Source organism: Theropithecus gelada, chromosome 15 (genome assembly GCF_003255815.1).
Source record: "Theropithecus gelada isolate Dixy chromosome 15, Tgel_1.0, whole genome shotgun sequence".
NCBI classification, from domain to species: Eukaryota; Metazoa; Chordata; class Mammalia; order Primates; family Cercopithecidae; genus Theropithecus; species Theropithecus gelada.
In genome coordinates this window covers 107,227,686-107,250,182 of record NC_037683.1, presented here as the reverse complement: position 1 = coordinate 107,250,182, position 22,497 = coordinate 107,227,686, and the positions used below count along the sequence as shown (strand labels likewise).

Here is a 22,497-nt window from a genome sequence, read left to right as displayed (position 1 = left end):
AAAAAAAAAAAAAAAAAAAAAAAAAAAAAAGAAAGAAAAGAAAAGAAAGAAACTGATAAATCAAGCAGACAAACAAGCAGAGATTTATAAATTCTGAATAATGTAATTAATAAGCTCAATCTATGATATATGGAGATTTGTACATCTAACAAACAGATAATATACTTTTTCTGGCACGTGTGAAACACTTACAAAAAATGGCTATGAATCAAGTTACAACGGCAGGCTTAATACTAAATTTTGTTTGTTTGTTTGTTTTTGTTTTTGTTTTTGAGACGGAGTCTCGCTCTGTCGCCGAGACTGGAGTGCAGTGGCCGGATCTCGGTTCACTGCAAGCTCCGCCTCCCGGGTTTACGCCATTCTCCTGCCTCAGCCTCCTGAGTAGCTGGGACTACAGACGCTGGCCACCTCGCCCGGCTATTTTTTTGTATCTTTTACTAGAGACGGGGTTTCACTGGGTTAGCCAGGATGATCTTGATCTCCTGACCTCGTGATCCGCCCGTCTCGGCCTCCCATAGTGCTGGGATTACAGGCTTGAGCCACCGCGCCCAGCCCCTATCTCTATTAAAAATACAAAACTTAGCTGGGTGTGGTGGTGTGCTCCTGTAGTCCCAGCTACTTGGGAGTCTGAAGCAGAGAATTGCTTGAACCTGGGAGGCAGAGGTTGCAGTGAGCCGACATTGCGCCACTACACTGCAGCCTGGGCAACAGAGCAAAACTCCATCTCAAAAAAAAAAAAAGAATACCGTTCCATAGACCAGAATCAAGAGTAGATGTTTAACAAAAGTTTTAATTAAAAATAAATTAAATAAAAAATAAATACTGTTCCACAAACAGGATAACCACTACCAGAAAAAAGAAAAACATATTTTTGTGGGGTGTGGAGAAATTGGAAACTTGCACATTGCCAATGGGAATGTAAAACGATACAGTTTCTATGAAAAACGGTTTGGCAGTTCCTCAAAAAATTAAACATGTAATTACCATCTGATCCAACAATTCCATTCCTAGGAATATACCCCCAAAAACTGAAAGCAGGGACTCAGACAGACACTTGTACACCGATGTTCATAGCAGTACTGTTCACAACAGCTGGAAACAACCTGAATGTTTATCAACTGAATGAAGAAAGAAAATGTGAATGAATGAAAATGAATGAAGAAAGAAAATGTGGTATATACATACAATGGAGCATTTTTCAGCCTTAAAAAGGAGGGACATTCTGATGGATGCTTTTAAGAGATAAGCCTTGAAAATATGCCAAGTGACATAAGCCAGTCACAAAAGGACAAATATTGTATGATTCCACTTATGTGAGGTACCGAAAATAGGCAAATTCATAGACAAAGTAAAACAGAGGTTACCAGGGACTGGGGGGAGTGGGAATGAGGAGTTATTGTTTAATGGATATACAATTTCTATGTGGGATAACGAAAAAATTCTGGAAAGTGGTGATGGTTGCACAACATGGTGAATGTACTTAATGCCACTGAATTGTAAAAGGTTATAAAACAGTCAATTTTGTGTTACGTATTACCAAAATTCTAAAAAGAATGTTAGCTGTAGATTTTTAGAAGATTCTCCTCTGTTCCTATTGTACTGACAGTTTTGTTTACAAATGGTTGTTGAATTCTGCCAAACTCCTATTGCATTAACTGATAAAATAATTAATTTTCTTCTTTAGCCTATTGATATGACCGACATTACATGATTTAAATTAGAAAAAAATGTTTTAACAAAAGAAATTTTTGCTTTATGTTGGTTTATGGCTCAGGATATGTCTATCTTCGTCTATGTTTCCAAAGGCACATGAAAAGAATACGTATTCTGTTCTTATTGGTTGGAATGTCTGTCATTTAAGTTTTATTTCTGTTTGTTCTCTGGGCTTTTTGCCTCTTTGTTTTCTTTACAACTTTCTCATGGGTTACTCAAACTTTTTTATAGTTCTGTCTTGATTTGCCTACAGTGTTTCTTAGTGTATTTCATTGTATAGCTTTTTGCTTTTTTTTTTTTTTGGAGACAGTATCATTCTGTTGCTCAGGCTGGAGTGCAATGGCACGATCTCGGCTCACTGCATCCTCCTCCTCCCGAGTTCACGCAATTCTTATGCCTCAGCGTCCTGAGTAGCCGGGATTACAGGCCCCTGCCACCACACCCGGCTAATTTTTGTATTTTTAGTAGAGATGGGGTTTCGTCATGTTGGCCAGGCTGGTCTTGAACTCCTGACCTCAGGTGATCCCCCTGCCTTGGCCTCCCAAAGTGCTGGGATTACAGGTGTGAGCCACCATGCCCAGCCATTGTATAGCTTTTTAAGTGGTTGCTCTAGGTGCTACATTACACACATATAGCTTATCATAATTTACTGGTGTCATCATTTTACCAGTTTGCTATTTTGTTGTTTTTTTGAGGCAGGGTCTCACTCTGACACCTAGGCTGGAGAGCAGCAGCATGATCATGGCTCACTATAGCCTCAATCTCCCAGTCTACAGCAATCTTCCCACCTCAGCCTCCCAAGTTGCTGGGACCAGGTGTGCATCACCACACCTGGCTAATTTTTTTTTTTTTTTTTTTTTAGAGACGGGGTGTTACTATGTTGCCCAGGCTGGTTTCAAACTCCTGAGCTTGAGCAATCCTCCTGCCTCAGCCTCACAAAGTGCTGGCATTAGAGGATAAGCCACCACACCTGGCCCATTTTACCAGTTTGAATAATTGTACAGAACTTACCTCCCATTACATCCCCTTACTCTTTCTGTTTAAAAACATAATTTTCCTAAGTATTTCCTCTATATACATTCAAATCCACATCAGATCATACGATAATCTTTGCTTCCGCCATCAACAAGTTTAGAAAATTCATGTAGAATAGCGATGCCTACTACATTTACCCTATACGTCTTCCTTACCATGTTCTTTTCTTCCTGATTGTTTCAGGGGACCCTGCTACAAAGAACTACCTGATACTGGGTAATTCATGAAAAAAAGAGGTTTAATTGACTCACAGTTCCACAGGCTGTACATGAAGCATGGAAGGGAGGCCTCAGGAAACTTACAATCATGGTGGAAGGATGAAGGAGAAGCAAGTAAATCTTCACATTGTGGCAGGAGAAAGAGCAAGCAAGAGAGGGAAGTGCTACACACTTTTAAACTATCAGATCTTGTGAGAACTCATGATCACAAAAAGAGCATGAGGGAAATCTGCCTCCGCACCACAGCCCCTGCCATAGCTGCCTCTGAGCCTGCTGCCGCCACCTCTGAAAAGATGGCTGGGCCACCCATGTAAGAGATCTTGGAAAATCTGCCAGGGATGTCTTCACCAAGGGCTATGGATTTGGCTTAATAGAACTTGATTTGAAAACAAAAGAGAAGAATGGATTGGAATTTACAAGCTCAGGCTCAGCCAACAGTGAGACCACCAAAGTGACAGGCCGTCTGGAAACCAAGTACAGATGGACTGAATATGGCCTGACATTTACAGAGAAATAGAACACTGACAACACACCAGGCACTGAGGTTACTGTGGAAGATCAGCTTTCACATGAACTGAAGGTGACTTTCAATTCATCCTTCTCACCTAACACTGGGGAAAAAATGCTAAAATCAAGACAGGGTACAAGCAGGAGCACATTAACCTGGGCTGAGACATGGATTTTGACATTGCTGGGCCCTCAATCCAGGGTGCTCTGGTGCTGGGTTACGAGGGCTGGCTGGCCAGCTACCAGATGAATTTTGAGAATGCAAAGTCCCGAGTGACCCAGAGCAACAGTGCAGTTGGCTACAAGACTGATGAATTCCAGCTTCACACTAAAGTGAATGATAGGACAGTTTGGCAGCTCCATTTACCAGAAGGTGAACAAGTTGGAGACTACTGTCAATCTCACCTGGACAGCAGGAAACAGTAACACTAGCTTCGGAATAGCAGCCAAGTATCAGATCGACCCCGATGCCTGCTTCTCAGCTAAAGTGAACAACTCCAGCCTGAGAGGTTTAGGATACACTCAGACCCTAAAGCCAGGTATCAAACTGACACTGTCAGCTCTCCTGGATGGCAAAAATGTCAATGCTGGTGGTCACAAGCTTGTTGAAAACTGGAATTTCAAGCATAAATGAACACTGTATTGTTTAATTTTAAACTATTTTTGGCCGGGCACGGTGGCTCATGCCTGTAATCCCAGCACTTTGGGAGGCCGAGGCGGGCGGATCATGAGGTCAGGAAATCAAGACCATCCTGGCTAACACGGTGAAACCCTGTCTCTACTAAAAATACAAAAAATTAGCCGGGTGTGGTGGCACGTGCCTGTAGTCCCAGCTACTCGGGAGGCTGAGGCAGGAGAATTGCTTGAACCCAGGAGGCGGAGGTTGCAGTGAACGGAGATCGCGCCACTGCACTCCAGTCTGGGTGACAGAGCGAGACTCCCTTTCTAAACAAACAAACAAAGAATTTTGCAGTATAGCAACCTTCAGAATTTAGTGTATCTTTTAATGTTGTATGTCTAGGATGCAAGTATTGCTATATATCATGTTAGACCCCCAAGTTAAAGATGATTCAGCTTTGCTGTCTCCGCAGCTTGTTTCCGGAACTGCTGCTGCTACTCGAGGACGCGGTGGCTTCAAGGTTACTTCGCAGAGCTGGAGCGCTGGCCGCGCAGGCCCTGAGGGCTCACGGCCCCAGTGGCGTGGCTGCGGTGCGCTCCATGGCATCTGGAGGTGGTATTCCCACCGATGACGAGCAGGCGACTGGGTTGGAGAGGGAGGTCATGCTGGCTGCAAGGAAGGGACTGAACCCATACAATATACTGCCCCCAAAGGGAGCTTCAGGCACCAAGGAAGACCCTAATTTAGTTCCCTCCATCACCAACAAGAGAATAGTGGGCTGCATCTGTGAAGAGGACAATACCAGCGTCGTCTGGTTTTGGCTGCATGAAGGCGAGGCCCAGTGATGCCCCCGCTGTGGAGCCCATTACAAGCTGGTGCCCCACCGGCTGGCACACTGAGCGCCTGTACTAAGTTACTCAAAATGTGCTGTAAAGTTTCTTCTTTCCAGTAAAGACTAGCTGTTGCATTGGGAAAAAAAAAAAAAAAGATGATTCAGCTTTAAGATGTTACCCTTTCAGGGGTACAGAAGAAACCCAATTCAAAAAAGGTTCTTTCAGTGGTAGACTTGGAGGGAACATGGTGGCCCCTCTGAGATGCCAAGTTTCTTTTTTATCTAGAAATAGCTGTAAGTAGAAGCTGGTAATATGTAGGTACTTCGTAAATTGATATTGAGTAAATGAATGAAATTGTGATTTACTGAGAATGGAACATTGGTTTCCCAATCCTAATTGATGAGAGGCTCATTGCTTGATTGTGTGTACAAACTCCCCTGAAAGGGACTTTTTCAGACACAGCGTCATGACCTGTTCCCACCCCAGTTCATCCTCACCTCTTTTACACCAAAAGGACTGCAGGGTGGGTTCGCTGTGTCTTTTCTGCCATTTTGGGGTGGAGAGGGTAGACGTGATGAAACCAGTAATTTAGGACTTACTCCTCTTCTTGTGTTGTGTTTCTTTGCCCTTGCACCAGCGTATGAAATAGCTTCCAGGAGCTCCAGCTGGAAGCTTGGAAGAGTCTGTGTGATTGTAATCACATGGTGACAACACTCAGACTCTAAACTGGACTTCTGTCGTATTCTCACCACTCAGTTTGTTTTTTAGCAGTTTAATGGGTACATTTTAGTGTCTTGCATTTTATGTGGAATTAACTCTACCCCTTCAAATGCTGTAGTTAATATCAGTTAAAAAAAAAAAAAACTTGAATAAAATATTGAAACTTAAAAAAAAAAAAAAAACCATCATATCTGTGAGAACTCACTATCACAAAAATAGCATGGGGGAAATCCAGTGCCCTGACCCAATCACCTCCCACCAGGACCCTCCCCCAAAACTGAGAATTAAAATTTAACCTGAGATTTGAGATTTGAGGGAGGATACAGAACCAAACCGTATAAGACTCCAGTACCACTCCCAAGTATGGTGATTCACTAGACGGACTCATAAACCTCATCATGTAGTTATACTCATGGCTATGCTTATTGTAGCGAAAGGATGCAAAACAAAATCAGAAAAGGGAAATGGTTTCAGAGACAAGTCTGGAGGAAACCAGACACAAAATGCCAAGAATTCTTTCTCAACAGAGTCACACATGACTCTGTAATTCTTCAGTAATAATTTGTGATACGTTAAATGTTGTCTATCAGAGAAACCCATTAGAACCTCAGTGCCCGAAGTCTCAGTGGGGCTAGTCAACAGACATCCTCTGCCGAGCACATATTAAAATCTCAGCATAAACCACATTGTTTATACACTTTAGGCACAGTAAGCTATAGGGTTTTTTTTGTCTTTTTTTTTTTTGAGACAGAGTTTCACTCTTGTTGCCCAGGCTGGAGTGCAACGGCGCTATCTTGGCTCACTGCAACCTCTTCCTCCTGTGTTCAAGCGATTCTCCTACCTCAGCCTCCCGAGTAGCTGGGATTACGGGCATGCACCACCACATTTGGCTCATTTTCTGTATTTTTAGTAGAGACAGGGTTTCTCCATGTTGGTCAGGCTGGTCTCCAACTCCTGACCTCAGGTGATCCGCCCACCTCAGGCTCCCAAAGTGCCAGGATTACAGGTGTGAGCAACCGCGTCCAGTCAATTCTTATCAGTTCTGATGAGAAATCCATTGGTGTTCAAATTGTTTTTCTCCTATAAGTAACACAATTTTTATCTGGCTGCTTTCAGGATGATTTTCTTCATCTTTAGTCTTCAGAAGTTTACTTGTAATGTATTCTGACATAGATTTATTGGGTTCATCATGTTCCAAATTTACTCAGTGAGCTTTTAAAATCTGTAGGTTTGTTTCCTGCCATATTTGGGACACTTTTGGCCATTATTTCTTCAAGTACTTTTTCAGCCCTTCCCTCCTTTATTTCCCCTACCTAACTCCAAAGACATAAATATTATATCTTTTGTTGTACTCCCACAATTCTTGAGGCTCTATTCATTTTTCTTTCCACTCTATTTTCTCTCTGTTCTATCTTCTAGTTCACTCATTTCTTCGTTACTGCTAATACACTGGTAAGTCTATCCCCTAGCTTTTTAGTTCAGTTCTAAAATTTCCATATACTTATTCTGAAAACCTTCTATTTCCTTGCTGAGGCATTCTAATTCTTTCATTTATCTCAAGCGTGTTCTTTTGACTGTGGACATCCAGTTGTCCAAGTACCATTTGTATACACTGCCCTTTTCTGATGGAATGATCTCCACATCCATCCTTGTAAAAAAAATCAATTTACTATATACGTGAGATGTTTTTCAGGACTGTCTATTCCACTGATCCACACGTATCCATCCTTATGCCAGTATGACACTATTTTCATTATGATAGCTTTGCAGTAAGCATTAAACTCAGGCAGTGTGAGTCCTCCAACTTTGTTTTCTTTTTCAAGATTGTTTTGGCTATTCAGGGTACCATGAGATTCCATATAAATTTCAGTCTAAGTCTATTTCTGATAAAAACACCATTGGAATTTTGATTGGCATTGAACTAAATTTATAGATCATTTTGGGTAGTATTGCCATCTTAACAATATTAAATCTTCTAATTCATTCCAAGCATGGAAAGTCTTTCCATTTATTTAGGTCTTCTGTAATTTCTTTTAGCAGTATTTTGCAGTTTTCTACAAACAAGTCTTTACTTCCTTGGTTAAATTTATCACTAAGTATTTCATTCTTTTTGATGCTGTTACAATTTTTTAAAATTTCCTGTTCAGATAGTTCATTGTAAATGTACAGAAATACAACAGATTTCTGTGTGTTTACTTTGTATCCTGCAACTTTGCTTAATTCATTAGCGCTAACAATTTTCTCTGTGGATGACTTAGTCCATTCCTGCTATTATAAAAAAAAATTGCTGCCTGGTGCAATGGCTCATGCCTGTAATCCCAGCACTTTGGGAGGCCAAGGCAGGCAGATCATCTGAGGTCAGGAGTTTGAGACCAGCCTGGCTAATTTGGTGAAACCTTGCCTCTACTAAAAATACAAAAATTAGCCGGGCATTGGGTTAGGTGTCACCCAGCTACTCAGGAGGCTGAGGTGGAGAATCACTTGAATCTGGGAGGTAGAGGTTGCAGTGAGCCGAGATCGTGCCATTGCACTCCAGCCCAGGTAACAAGAATAAAACCCCATCTCAAAAAAAAAAAAAAAAAATTTGCTGAGACTAATTCATAAAGAACAGAAATTTATTTCTCACAATTCTGAAGGCTGAAAGTCCAAAATCAAAGTGCCAGCAGGTTTAGTGTCTAGTGAGGCTCCAGTCTCTGCTTCTAAGCTGGTCTCGAATTCCCAACCTCAGGTGATCCACCTGATATTCTCTGTCGAAAATTGTTGACTTCATATACTCTAGTTCCATGTCCATGGTTTCCTTGGTTCTTTGTGCTTATTAAGAAAGTTGACTTGGCCGGGCGCGGTGGCTCAAGCCTGTAATCCCAGCACTTTGGGAGGCCGAGACGGGCGGATCACGAGGTCAGGAGATCGAGACCATCCTGGTTAATACGGTGAAACCCCGTCTCTACTAAAAAGTACAAAAAACTAGCCGGGCGAGGTGGCGGGCGCCTGTAGTCCCAGCTACTTGGGAGGCTGAGGCAGGAGAATGGCGTGAACCCGGGAGGCGGAGCTTGCAGTGAGCTGAGATCCGGCCACTGCACTCCAGCCTGGGCGACAGAGCGAGACTCCGTCTCAAAAAAAAAAAAAAAAAAAAAAAAAAAAAAAGTTGACTTAAAGTCTTTGTGCCTGGGCTTCCTCATGGACAGGTGGGAGAGAGGCAACTGGACGGCAGCCAGGCAGTCTGAAATGCTACAGTACTCCCTCACCACTAAGCAGCAGCTTATTTCTTCACCAAGTCCTCCAGTTTTGATAAGATTCCAGAATTTTACAAAAGTTGATTCTGACAGTTTCTGCCAGCTCATTAGTTGCTTTTGGGGAAGGACAGAGGTCTGGATTTCCCTACTCCATATGTATGTATGTATTTATTTATTTGGAGACGGAGTCTTGTTCTGTTGCCCAGGCTGGAGTACAGTGGCATGATCTCGGCTCATTGCAACCTCCACCTCCCGGATTCAAGCAATTCTCCTGCCTCAGCCTCCTGAGTAGCTGGGACTACAGGTGCATGCCACCACACCCAGCTAATTTTTGTAATTTTGTAGAGATGGAGTTTCACTGTGTTAGCCAGGATGGTCTCGATCTCCTGACCTCATGATCCACCTGCCTCAGCCTCCTAAAGTGCTGGGATTACAGGCATGAGTCAACACGCCCAGCCCTTACTCTGTAATTTTTTATGATACATGTTTCGTTTTTGTTAAATTGTATAACCTCATGTATATAAAATATCTAGAAGAAGTAAATCCATAGGACAAAAAGCAGATCAGTGGGAGGGGCTGGGAGAGGAGCATATGGGGAATAACTCCTAATGGGTATGAGGTTTCTTTTGGCAGTGATGAAAATATGAGGTGAAGGTCACTCAATTTTGTTAATATAATAAAATCTTCTGAATAGTACATTTTAAATGGTTGGGTTGTATGGTATGTGAATTATATCTCAACAAAAAAATTTTTTTACATTTTAATTCTAATGCGGAGTGAACCCCTAAACAAACCAAATATCTTATACAAATTGATGCTATGCTGTAGGTATCATTGTTCCTAAACCAACAAAGTCTCCTGCACAAAACAAACATTTAAAAAAAATTTAAGATTTAATGAAGGGGTTATGAAAGGAAAATAAATCTTGGGGCCCCCAAATTACTAAGCTAAAGGGAAAAGTCAAGCTGGGAACTGCTTAGGGCCAACCTGCCTCCCATTCTATTCAAAGTCACCTCTCTGCTCACTGACATAGATGCATATCCGATTGCCTCGCTTGGAGAGGCTAATCAGAAACTCAAAAGAATGTAACCGTCCCTGTCACCTATCTATAACCTGGAACCCCCCTTCAAGTCTTCCAGCCCTTGCTTCAAGTTGTTCCACCTTTCCAGACTGAACCAATATACTTCTTACATACATTGATTGATGTCTCATGTCTCCCTAAAATGTATAAAACTAAGATGTATCCCAACCGCCTCGGGCACATGTTGTCAGGACTTCCTGAGGCTGTCATGGGAGCATCCTGAGAACTAAGTTCTGATTCTTTTTATCTTGCTCATATTCCTATCTAAGGGGTCTGGGGAGTCATGCCCTACAAACCATACATTCTCATCAGATGGGTTTTATTTAACTCTATATATCGTGGCTTACTTTCCAATCTGACTCTGGCATAACATTATGAGACAAGGAAGAAAATCAAAATATTTAACCCCAAAATATATTTCCTTGCCATACCTTACAATTGCTCTGCAAAGTCTCTTGTGGGAAAAATCCACATCCTATAGAGAATCCCCTTCCCCTTTGTTTACCTTTCTTTCTTCCTTCCCAGATCCAGGAGATAATCAACTAAGAGCCAGGCACCCTTTTAGGTCCCATAAGAAACATTTTACAACCTGCTTCCTCTCTGAAGTCTGCTATCTGAGAGCTTCTTCTGCACAACAAAACTTGGTCTCCACAATCCTTTATCGTAACCTGAACTTTCCTTTCTATTGATCCCAGGTCTTTAGATAAACTCAACCAACTGTCAACCAGAAAATGTTTAAATTTACCTATAGCCTGGAAACCCCTGCTTTGAGTTGTCCCGCCTTTCTGAACCAAACCAACGTATTTCTTAAGTGTATTTGATTGATGTCTCATGTCTCCCTAAAGTACATAAAACCAAGCTGTACACCGACCACCTTGGGCACATGTTCTCAGGACCTCCTGAGGGCTGTGTTATGGGCCACGGTCACACATATTTGTTTCAGAAAACTCTAAAAATATTTTACATAGTTTGACTCTTTTCATTGACAATCCTCAACCTTGGCAAAATAAACTTTCTAAATTAACTGAGACCTGTCTCAGGTTTTCTGGGTTCGCAGGGTGCTAATTAGTTTCTTATTAGCTCACATACTGTGCTTACCAGCTCCCTTTCTGTGTTACAACTATAATGCATGTTACAATTTCTCCTCTCAGGCAAAAGCCCTTAGGAAAAATGCCTAAATGTCATGTTACATATAGGTCAGGTTCTTCTACATAATTCAGATCTGATGCATAACAAAGTACCAGGAAATGCAATTTTAAAAATCATAAAATACATAATTTCAATGCTTAAAATAACATGCATCATAACAAACAAACCTCTTTCCCTTTATGCAATGAGTAGTTTTTGACTAAGAGACACTATTCTAGGTACGGAAGCTTTGTCTTAAAAAGCTAAGCCTAGGCCGGGCGCGGTGGCTCAAGCCTGTAATCCCAGCACTTTGGGAGGCCGAGACGGGCGGATCACAAGGTCAGGAGATCGAGACCATCCTGGCTAACCCCGTGAAACCCCGTCTCTACTAAAAAATACAAAAAACTAGCCGGGCGAGGTGGCGGGCGCCTGCAGTCCCAGCTACTCGGGAGGCTGAGGCAGGAGAATGGCGTAAACCTGGGAGGCGGAGCTTGCAGTGAGCTGAGATCCGGCCACTGCACTCCAGCCTGGGTGACAGAGCGAGACTCCGTCTAAAAAAAAAAAAAAAAAAGCTAAGCCTCTTAGATGTTTATATCTTTTCATCAAATTTTCACAAATGTTAGATATAGTGAACTCCAAGTTTCTCTTCATAGAATCAGTATGTCAGTATGTTCAGCTCTCTTATTCTTTGATTCTCCTTTTTGAAGTTTAACTTCCTGGTTCTCTTCGCCCCCTTGCCTCTAGTTTCAGTAAACAACTTTCCCACCAGTTATAATCAGTAGTTCACATCTGTTCCCCTGGTCACCTGCTTTGACCTGAGTCACCCCTGGTCACCTGCTCTGGCCTGAATCATCCTGAGTAACTGCCCTTCCCGCCAAACTACCCACCCAACCACTCTGGCTGGTACCCCTGCTCTCTTTAAAATAGTGAATTCGAAATAGCTTAGACTGTACAGTCCAACCCTAGCCAACAGGGGAACAACACAGCAGTAGGGGCTACCTGCGTCAGGAATAAGAACCCCTTCCCCTCCCTTGTCCAGGTGTGCTCTCACCATTACTCCATTCGCGAGATGTACCCTTCTATAGAAGTAAAAATTGCCTTGCTGAGAAAATCAAATTTACATTTGAGTGCTATTTCTTTGCAGCACTGAGGAACAAGCATTTTGTTTCTAACACAAAGAAATGGCTAAAACAAACAAACAAAAATGTATATTGAGAGAAGTTGGTCACAGACAGATAAGGTTTAGGGCTAAAGATTCCACAGGAAGTGAAAGAGTAAGGACAGAAAACATAAGCCAGTATTCCATGTTTGGCAGGAATGATTCTCTGTTAATATACACAGTAAAGTGCAGCATACAGAAGAAAAAAGTCTCCTATTACCTTGGAAAAAAATCCTGAACTGCCTGTGCTACATACATATTTTCTCTCAAAGGTGTTACAGATTTCTCTCAAAAGTGTAACAAATAAGGGACTCACAGCTCTCAGTGACAGTCTGATAAAATCAAAACCATTTTTAATGTATCCAGAAACATGCAAATATCCACCATGAGCCCCGGAATATGATTACATACAGATCTCTCAAAAACATTCTACACTTGACATATTTATAGCACAAAGCAAAACTGAATTAGCAAAAATGACAATAAATATTTTGTTAATTGATAAAATCAATACAAAAATGCCCTGCCTGACAGCCATTTCTGTTGTCAGTGTTCATTCCATTCAGTTACATCAAGTTCAAATGCTGCCTAGTCGGTGGGGAATAATCTATTTTCAGAGAAGGAGGCAATCTGGACCTTTAAGCATAATCTTCCAATTTTCAAGTATAGCAAACCCACTTTATAAAGTACGGGCCTGCAAAACTAAATCTATCCAGGCACCACACAGAAATAGCAGATTAGAGCCTTCACCTATACACAGAAGACTAATGTGGCCAAAGACCACCGGCTGTTAAAAGCTTCCCACAGGATGAGGGATAGCCTGCCAGTCACCTCGTCTCTGAGAAGGGATAGGATTCCTGCCCCATTTTCCTTCTGTTTTTTTTTTTTTTTTTTTTTTTTGCAATGGAGTCTCGCTCGGTCACCCAGGTTAGAGTGCAATGGCGCAATCTCAGCTCACTGCAACCTCCGCCTTCCGAGCTCAAGCGATTCTCTTGCCTTAACCTCCTCAGTATCTGGGATTACAGGCATGCGCCACTGTCCTGTGCCATTTTCACAGCAGTCTCTTCCCTTAACTCTTCAGCTTGCAAAACCCTTCAGGGGCAAATCAGACAATTTGTCTTTTGAGAGCCTTCTTATACTTTTTTTTTTTTTTTGAGATGGCGTCTCACTCTATTACCCAGGCTGGAGTGCAGTGGCGTGATCTCGGCTCACTGCAACCTCAGCCTCCTGGGTTCAAGTGATTCTCCTGCCTCAGCCTCCCTAGTAGCTGGGATTACAGGCGCCCACCACCACGCCCAGCTAATTTTGTACTTTTAGTAGAGACAGGGTTTTACCATGTTGGCCAGGCTGCTCTCGAACTCCTGACCTCAGGTGATCTGCCCACCTCGGCCTCCCAAAGTACTGGGTTTACAGGTGTGAGCCACTATACTTTTGTAGGCCTTCGGAGTCACTGGGCACGTAAGCATGGATGTCCTGTATTTTTATTTTAACTGCCCAGGATGTGATGGTCACAGTTAACTCCTTGGTAAATACCTGAGTCATAAATGTAGCAAATAAAACTGAGAGAAAGTCCCAGATAAGAAGAGTCACACCTATAAGATCAAGATAGGCTTTGCCTAATGCCAAGAAGGCAGCCTTCAGGACAAGAAACTATTATGAATCCTTCCTGCAATAGCTAGGAAGAAATTTCAGGACTTACCTCCTCCCTGGTTGTCAGGAGTCCTGGCGCCATCTGCCTGCTCTCTGGAGTGCTCTTCCTAGAGGAGAGGCAAGTCGCAGAGGCAAATCTGGGGAAAGAGATAAGAAGTGAGAGAGGTACTTGGGAAGAACACCCTTCACACGCTGTCCAGCCTCCCAATTCAGCAGGGAGTAGGGGAACAGGGAAGAAACAAAGGCAGGTTGCAGAGGGCATTAGTGAAGCCCATTCTTAGCCAGTGTCTTTCAAATAAAGCCCACAGAGCTGAGCCAGCAACAGGTTCACATCCAAACTCTAGTTGGGGAATGGAGCCCCCATCTTCCAGCAGCTGGCTGAGACTTTGTGTGGACTCCATTAAAAGAAAAAGGCCTCAGAGTGCCCTCAAATGAGCATGCATGTTGAAAAATAAAAAGCCTCAACATACTGAAAACAAAAGCATCCCATCCACATTTACCGAGGCCAAAGGACAGGTTCCAGGAAGTCCAAAGCAGGAGTTCCCGGTTTTGAGGGAGACATGAAGCAGGGTGGACGCCATAACCTGAGTATCCTATATGACCCTGGCTGCACCCTTCCCTCCACTCACGTATCAAAAATTAGGTACCGAAATTTGAAATGCGACTTGGAATTTAGGAACAGGCAGTCAGTAATTGACCTAGTTTTATAACAAGTCAATTTCATGAAGAGATTTTTAAGAAGGGAGAAGTAGGGGTAGATTTTTTTCTGAATGAAAGTATTTCTTAAGAGATAAATCATTCTTCAGATGACAAGTATAGGTCTTGACTGGATCCTGTCTTGCACAAATGAATGAGAAAAGCGGACTGCAAGAGACAACTCAATATGTGATGAGAATTATTGTTAATAGTGTTAGGTTTTGAGGACAAAGCTCTGATATTTTTTTTTTTTATCTTGCCCAAATTCCTACCTAAGAGGCCTGGGGATTCGTGCCCTACAAACCATAAATTCTCATCTGATGAGTTTTATTTAACCCTGTATATCATGACTTACTTTCCAATCTGACTGTGGCATAACAAGGAAGAAAATCAAAATGTCTTACCCCAAAATACATTTCCTTGCCATACCTTGAAATTGCCCTACAAAGTCTCTTGTGGGAAAAATCCACATTCTATAGAGAATCCCCTTTCCCCTTTGTTTTCCTTCCTTCCTTCCCAGATACAAAAGATAATCAACTAAGAGCCAGGCACCCTTTTAAGTCTGATAAATATTTTACAACCTGCCTTCTCTGAAGTCTGCTATCTGAGAGCTTCCCCTGCACAATAAAACTTGGTCTCCACAATCCTTTATCTTAACCTGAACATTTCCTTTCTGTTGATCTCAGGTCTTCAGATACACTCAACCAATTGTCAACTGTCAACCAGAAAATGTTTAAATTTACCTACAGCCTGGAATCTGCTCCCCCCTACTTTGAGTTGTCCTGCCTTTCTGAACCAAACCAATGTATTTCTTAAATAGATTTGATTGATGTTTCATGACTCCCTAAAATATGTAAAACCAAGTTGTACCCCAACCACCTTGGGTGTTCTCAGGATCGCCTGAGGGCTGTGTCACGGGACATGGCCACTCATATTTGGCTCAGAATAAATCTCTAAAAATATTTTACAGAGTTTGACTCTTTTTGTCAACAGTATGATCATGATATTCTGGATATGGAAGGAACGGTCATTAAGAAATGATACAAACGTTCTGTGGTGTGAACTAACATGTTTGCAATTTTTAAAATACGCAACACTTTCGACAAATGAATAGTACTAAAAATACAGTAGAAAAAATTCAATAGAAAGAGCTCTTATAGATCTTACAGAATAAAAAGAGAATTAAGGAGACACCAATTGGCCAGGCACAATGGCTGACGCCTATAATCCCAGCACTTTGGGAGGCCAAGGATGGATCATGAGGTCAGAAGTTCAAGACAAGCCTGACCAAGATGGTGAAATCCCGTTTCTACTCAAAATACAAAAATTGGCCGGGAACAGTGGCTCACACCTGTAATTCCAGCACTTTGGGAGGCCGAGGCAGGCGAATCACGAGGTCAGGAGTTCAAGTCTAGCCTGGTCAACATGGTGAAACCCCATCTCCATTAAAAATACAAAAAATTTGCTGGGTATAGTGGTGGGCGCCCATAATCCCACCTACTCCGGAGGTTAAGGCAGAAGAATCGCTTGAACCCAGGAGGTGGAGGTTGCAGCGAGCCGAGATCGTGCCATAGCACTCCAGCCTGGGCGACAGAGCAAGACTCTGTCTCAAAGAAAAAAAAAAAGAGAGACCCCAATCAACTGTAATGTGTGAACCTTGTTTAGACATTTTTTGAGGCAATTGAGGAAACCTGCACATGATTAGATATTAGATAACATTTTTAAAATGTTATCATAAATAACATAAAAAAATTAAGTTCAATACAATTTATACTGTTTATAAGTTAGGTTAAAAATGGTCTAACCAATGTCCTCTGCAAATAATTGTGGCTATGCTTAAATAAAAAGGAAGTGCAGGCCAGGTGTAGTGGCTCACGCCTGCTGTCCCAGCACTTTGAGAGGCTGAGGCGGGAGGATCACTTGAGGTCAGGAGTTCGAGGCCAGCCTGGCCAACATGGTGAAATCCCATCTCTACTAAAAATACAAAAATTAGCCGGGCATGGTAGCAGGCAGCCAGCTACTTGGGAGGCTGAGGCAGGAGAATCACTTGAACCCGGGAGGTAGAGGTTGCAGTGCGCCGAGATCGTACCACTGCACTCCAGCCTAGGGGACAGAGTGAGATTGTCTCAAAAAAAAAAGAGAGAGTGCAGAGCCTACAGCTGACATCACATTGAGGAACTAGATGCTTTCCCACTAAGATCAGGAACAAGGCAAGGATGACCCCCTTCATGACTCCTATTTTATATCACTGATAAGACAATGAAAAGACAAGCCATGGACTGAGAGAAAATACAGGAAGAAAAATGACAGAATAGGAAAAAGAGACAGAGACCAATGCATAATCATAGTTAAGAAAATTTATTACACCTCACTCAGTTAATGGAAAAGTGAATTGACAATAAGTCAGGAAATGGATAATCTGGAAAACACTACTGGACAGTATTGATCTAACGGACATTTACAGAACACCAAACCCAACAAGTACAGAATACATGTCCTTTATAGGTGTATACAAAACATTCACCAAAGCAGATGAAATACTGAGGCATATAAAACAAATCTCCAATTTCAAAGGACTAAAATTGAAAGAGTACAGTCCCCAACTTACAATGGTTCTACTCACAAGTTTTTGATGTCTTAATGGTGTGAAAGCAATACACATTCAGTAGAAACCATACTTCTTTTTAATTTACTTTTTGAGAGGTAGTCTCACTTTGTCACCAAGGCTGGATGCAGTGGCACAATCACAGCTCACTGCAGCCCCAAATTGCTGGGCCAAGCAATCCTCTTGCCTCAGCCTCCAGAGTAGCTGTGGCTACAGATGTGTGCCACCATGCCTGGCTTTTTTTTTTTTCATAGAGATGAGGTCTCACTGTTTGTCCAGGCTGGTCTAGAACTTCTGGCCTCAAGCGATGCTCCTGTCTCAGCCTGCCAAAGCACTGGGATTACAAGGCATAAAGCATCATGTGCACTCAAAACTCTACTTCAAATTTGGAATTTTAATCATTTTCAGGGCCTGCAATGCTGGGCAGCAGCAGCAAGCTACAGCTCCAAGGCAGCCACACAATCATGAAGGTAAATAACCCATACTCTATAGCGGACCGTGTTGCCAGATGATTTTGTCCTTTCTGAACCAAACCAATGTATTTCTTAAGTGTATTTGATTGATGTCTCATGCCTCCCTGAAATATACAAAACCAAGCTGTGCCCCAACCACCGTGGGCACATGACTGCCCAATTGTAGGCTAATGTAAGTATGCTGAGCAAATTTAAGATAGACTAGATTCGCTCTGATGTGCAGCAGGTTAGTTAGCTGTATTAAATGCATTGTCAACTTAAACAATATTTTCAATTTACAATGGGTCTATTGGGACATAATCCAATCGTAAGTCAAAGAACATCTGTATATTATTTGCCCAAGATGGAACTAAAGCAGAAATCAGTAACAATAAGATATTTTTTAAAACCTTGATAATTAGAAATTAAGCAGCCCTTATCTAAAGGAGATATGAATCAAAGAAGAAATTCCAAGGGATACGAGAAAATATTCTGAACTCAGTGATTCTAATAAACCTATTAATACTTATCAAAACTTACCAAATTTGTGACTGGGAGCTGTTCCAGGCTGAATTATTCCTTGTCTCCCATATTCATATACTGACATCCTAACCCCCAGTACCTTAGAATGTCACTGTCTTTGGAGGTAAGGTCTTTAAAGAGATAACTAAGTAAAAATGAGGTCATTAGAAAGGGCCCTAATCCAATGTAACTGGTGTCATTGTAAGAAAAAATTCTGGCCTGTCACGGTGGCTCACACCTGTAATCCCAGCACTTTGGGAGGCCGAGGCGGGTGGATCATGAGGTCAGGAGACAAAGACCATCCTGGCCAACATGGTGAAACCCCATCTCCACTAAAAAATACAAAAAAATTAGCCGGGCGTGGTGGCGGGCGCCTGTAGTCCCAGCTACTCGGGAGGCTGAGGCAGGAGAATGGCGGGAACCCGGGAGGCGGAGCTTGCAGTGAGCCGAGATTGCGCCACTGCACTCCAGCCTGGGTGAGAGCCAGACTCCGTGTCAAAAAAAAAAAAAAAAAAAAAAAAAAGAAGAGAAAATTTGGACATAAAAAGTTCCAGAGGGAGGAGATGACTAGCTACAAGCCAAGGAGAAAGGCCTCAGAAGAAACCAACCCTGCCGAAACCTTGATCTTGGACTTCAATCTTCCAGAATTGTGAAGAAAAAATTTCTGTTGTTTACAGCCACCCATTCTGTGGTACTTTGTAATGGCAGCCCTAGCAAATGAATACAGCAGGTAATAAGGCAGTTCTGAGAAGGAAAGTTATAGGTTTAAGTGAATGTGCTTTAAAAAAAAGAAGTCTTAATTTAAAATAACTCAGCTCCCATCTTAAGAAGCTAAAAAAAGAAAAGCAAAAAGAACACAAAATAAGAAGAAAGAAAATAATAAAGAGGAAACTATAATGAAATAGAAATGAAATTATAGAGAATTAAAAAGTCAAAGGGTGTTTGCAAAAAATATTAAAATTGCTAACCCTAGATCTGAAACTATAAAACTCCTAAAAAAAAAAAAATAGGAAAAAGCTTCATGACATTGGTTGGTCTTAACAATGATTTCTGGAATATGACACTAAAGGAACAAGCGACAAATATAAAATAGACAAACGGGACTACATCAAACTTAACAACTTCTTTGCAGCAAAGAAGACAGCCAACAGAGTGATAAGACAACTTACAGAATGAGAGAAAATATTTGCAAACCATATATCAAATAAGGAGCTAAAATGTAGAATATATAAAGAACTTCTACAACTCAGTAACAAACAACTCAATTAAAAATGGGTAAAGGACTTGAATAGACAATTCTCTAAAGAAGATATACCAATAGCCAAGAAGCATATGAAAAGATGTTCAACATCACAAATTTCATCACAAATGAAAACCAAAATGAGATATCACCTAATCCCAATTTGCATGGCCACTACAAAACACACACACAAACACAAAAACAGAAAATAAGTGTTGACAAGGATGTAAAAAATTAGAACCTTAGTGAACTGTTAGTGGGACTGTAAAATGGTGTAGCCACTACGGAAAACAGTATGAACGTTCCTCAAAAAATTAAAAATAGAACTACCATATTATCCTGTAATCCAACTTCTAGATACATATCCAAAGGAATTGGAAGCAGATGTATCCATTCAATGTATGAACGGATAAAGAAAATGTAGTCTAGCCATACAAATGGAATACTATTCAGACTTTAAAAGGAAGGAAATTCTGGCGCATGCTACAACATAGATGAACCTTAAGGACATTATACGAAATAAAATAAGCCAGTCACAAAAAGAAAAATATTGCATGATCCCACTAATATGAATACTAAAGTAATTAAACTGATAGAAACAGAAAGTAGAATAGTAGTTGCTAATAGATGGGGAAGAGGAAGAGAAGGAGTTGCTATTCAATAGGTAAAAGATTTCAGTTCTAGGCCGGGCGCAGTGGCTCAAGCCTGTAATCCCAGCACTTTGGGAGGCCGAGACGGGTGGATCACGAGGTCAGGAGATCGAGACCATCCTGGCTAACACGGTGAAACCCCGTCTCTACTAAAAAATACAAAAAACTAGCTGGGCGAGGTGGCGGGCGCCTGTAGTCCCAGCTACTCGGGAGGCTGAGGCAGGAGAATGGCGTAAAACCCGGGAGGTGGAGCTTGCAGTGAGCTGAGATCCGGCCACTGCACTCCAGCCTGGGCGACAGAGCGAGACTCCGTCTCAAAAAAAAAAAAAGATTTCAGTTCTAGAGTTCTGTTGTACATAGTTAATATTATACAGTATACTCAAAAAAGCATTAAGAGGATAAATATATATTATGTGGGTTTTTTTGCCACAATAATTTTAAAAAGAATAAGAAGATCAAAGCTCCTACAACCCCCTCCAAAAAAATTACTAAACCCCTAGGAAAAGTGATTAAATTAAAATTTAAAAAGACAAATTTCCAAGATCAGGAATGAAAGAGGAAACATTGTTACAGATCCTACATACATTAAAAGGACAATAAGAGATTCTTATTAAAAATAAAAACGACAGGCCTCAAATTGGTGAAACGAACAAATTCCTTTAATCACAAGGTTTACCAAAACTAAAATGGTAATTTTGAATAGCCCTACATCTGTAAAGATATTAAAATCATGATTTTAAACTTTAACCAGAAGTAAAAGTTCAGGCTTACAGATAAATTCTGTCAAATACTTAAGTAGGAGAGAAGGCAGTACTTCCCAATTCATTTTATGAGGCCAACATAATCCAGACGTTGAAACCTGACAAAGTCATACACTTCCTGCAAAAGTCCTTTAAAAATAATAGAAAGTCAAATCCAGCAATAGGTTATAAGGATGACACGGGAACACATGAGGCCCACCCAAGAAATGCAACGTTAGTTTAACTTTTTTTTTTTTTTTTTTTGAGACAGTCTTGCTCTGTCAACAGGCTGGAGTGCAGTGGCGCGATCTCAGCTCACTGCAACCTCCGCCTCCTGGTTCAAGAGATTCTCCCGCCTCAGCCTCCCAAGTAGCTGGGACTACAGGCACGCACCACCACGCCCAGCTAATTTTTGTATTTTTAGTAGAGACGGGGTTTCACCACATTGGCGAGGGTGGTCTCAATCTCTTGACCTAGTGATCTGCCCGCCTCGGCCTCCCAAAGTGCTGGGATTACAGGTGTGAGCCACTGAGCCTGGCCAGTTTAACATTTGAAAAGCAATTTAATTACTTGCATTAACAAAATGAAAGGTGCCCTGACCCACTCCTGTAGTCCCAGCACTTTGGGGGACAGAGGCAGGTGGATTGCTTGAACTCAGGAGGTCAAGACCAGCCTGGCAACATGGAGAAATCCCATCTCTACAAAAACCACAAAAATTAGCTGTGCGTGGTGGCATGTGCCTGTTGTCCCAGCTATGCAGGAGGCTTAGGTGGGAGGATTGCTTGAGCCCAGGAGTTTAAGGCTTTGGTGAGCCATGATCATGCTACTGTACTCTGGCCTGGGCAAGAGTGAGATCCTGTCTCAAAATAAATAAAATAAAATAAAGGAGAAAAATCACCTTAATAGTTGCAAATATATATATATGAAAAAATTCAATGGTTATTCATGATAAAAACTCCTAACAAATTAGCAATAGAAGGAAACTTCCTCAATTTAATAAATAAGCATCTACAAAAACATAGCACTAATACCATACTTAATAGCAAAATATTGAATGATTTCCCTGAAATCAAGAACATGCAAAGGATGTCTCATCTCACCATTTAATTCAACACTTGGGAAATATAAAGAATACAAAAAGTGAAGAAAGAGTAGAAAAGAAGTAAAAAAAGAAAACCAGATAAATGTAATAATTTAACATCAATCAGGGTAGGTAAAAGACAGACAATACCAGTGTTGGCAAGAGTGAGGCAACAGAATTCTCATATGACCCTGGTAGGACTGTGACAGGCCAAGTATCACTAAGAACTGTTTCAGTACTGACTGTGCGGTTAAGTTAAATATTAAAAGCCAGTGCCCTTATACAAAGGCTGGGATGTAACAAAAGCCCATTGGCCGGGCGCGGTGGCTCAAGCCTGTAATCCCAGCACTTTGGGAGGCCAAGACGGGCGGATCACGAGGTCAGGAGATCGAGACCATCCTGGCTAACATGGTGAAACCCCGTCTCTACTAAAAATACAAAAAACTAGCCGGGCGTGGTGGCGGGCGCCTGTAGTCCCAGCTACTCGGAAGGCTGAGGCAGGAGAATGGCGTGAACCCGGGAGGCGGAGCTTGCAGTGAGCAGAGATCCGGCCACTGCACTCCAGCCTGGGCGGCACAGCGAGACTCCGTCTCAAAAAAAAAAAAAAAAAAAAAT

The 22,497-nt window shown here is 41.7% G+C and overlaps 1 protein-coding gene and 2 pseudogenes across 5 annotated transcripts in view; 2 read left to right on the top strand and 1 right to left on the bottom strand.

Annotated features, from left to right (window-relative positions):
• The window catches only part of ZNF169 (zinc finger protein 169), a 43,762-nt gene that overhangs the window by 10,582 nt on the left and 10,683 nt on the right, over positions 1 to 22,497 (bottom strand). For 3 of the 4 annotated variants that reach the window (XM_025360604.1, XM_025360602.1, XM_025360603.1), the window contains exon 2: positions 13,946 to 14,033. Coding sequence is in view for 3 of the 4 variants with exons in the window: in XM_025360602.1 (XP_025216387.1) it covers positions 13,946 to 13,978 (33 nt within the window). In the remaining variant the exon portion in view is untranslated. Of the gene's footprint in view, positions 1 to 5,524; positions 5,609 to 13,945; positions 14,034 to 22,497 lie in introns of those variants that run through there. The other variant, XM_025360601.1, reaches the window with a different exon arrangement.
• Positions 774 to 4,107, top strand: LOC112608531 (annotated as a pseudogene).
• Positions 4,539 to 4,991, top strand: LOC112608530 (annotated as a pseudogene). Its single transcript, XR_003116005.1, has one exon. The product of XR_003116005.1 is annotated as a cytochrome c oxidase subunit 5B, mitochondrial pseudogene (transcript).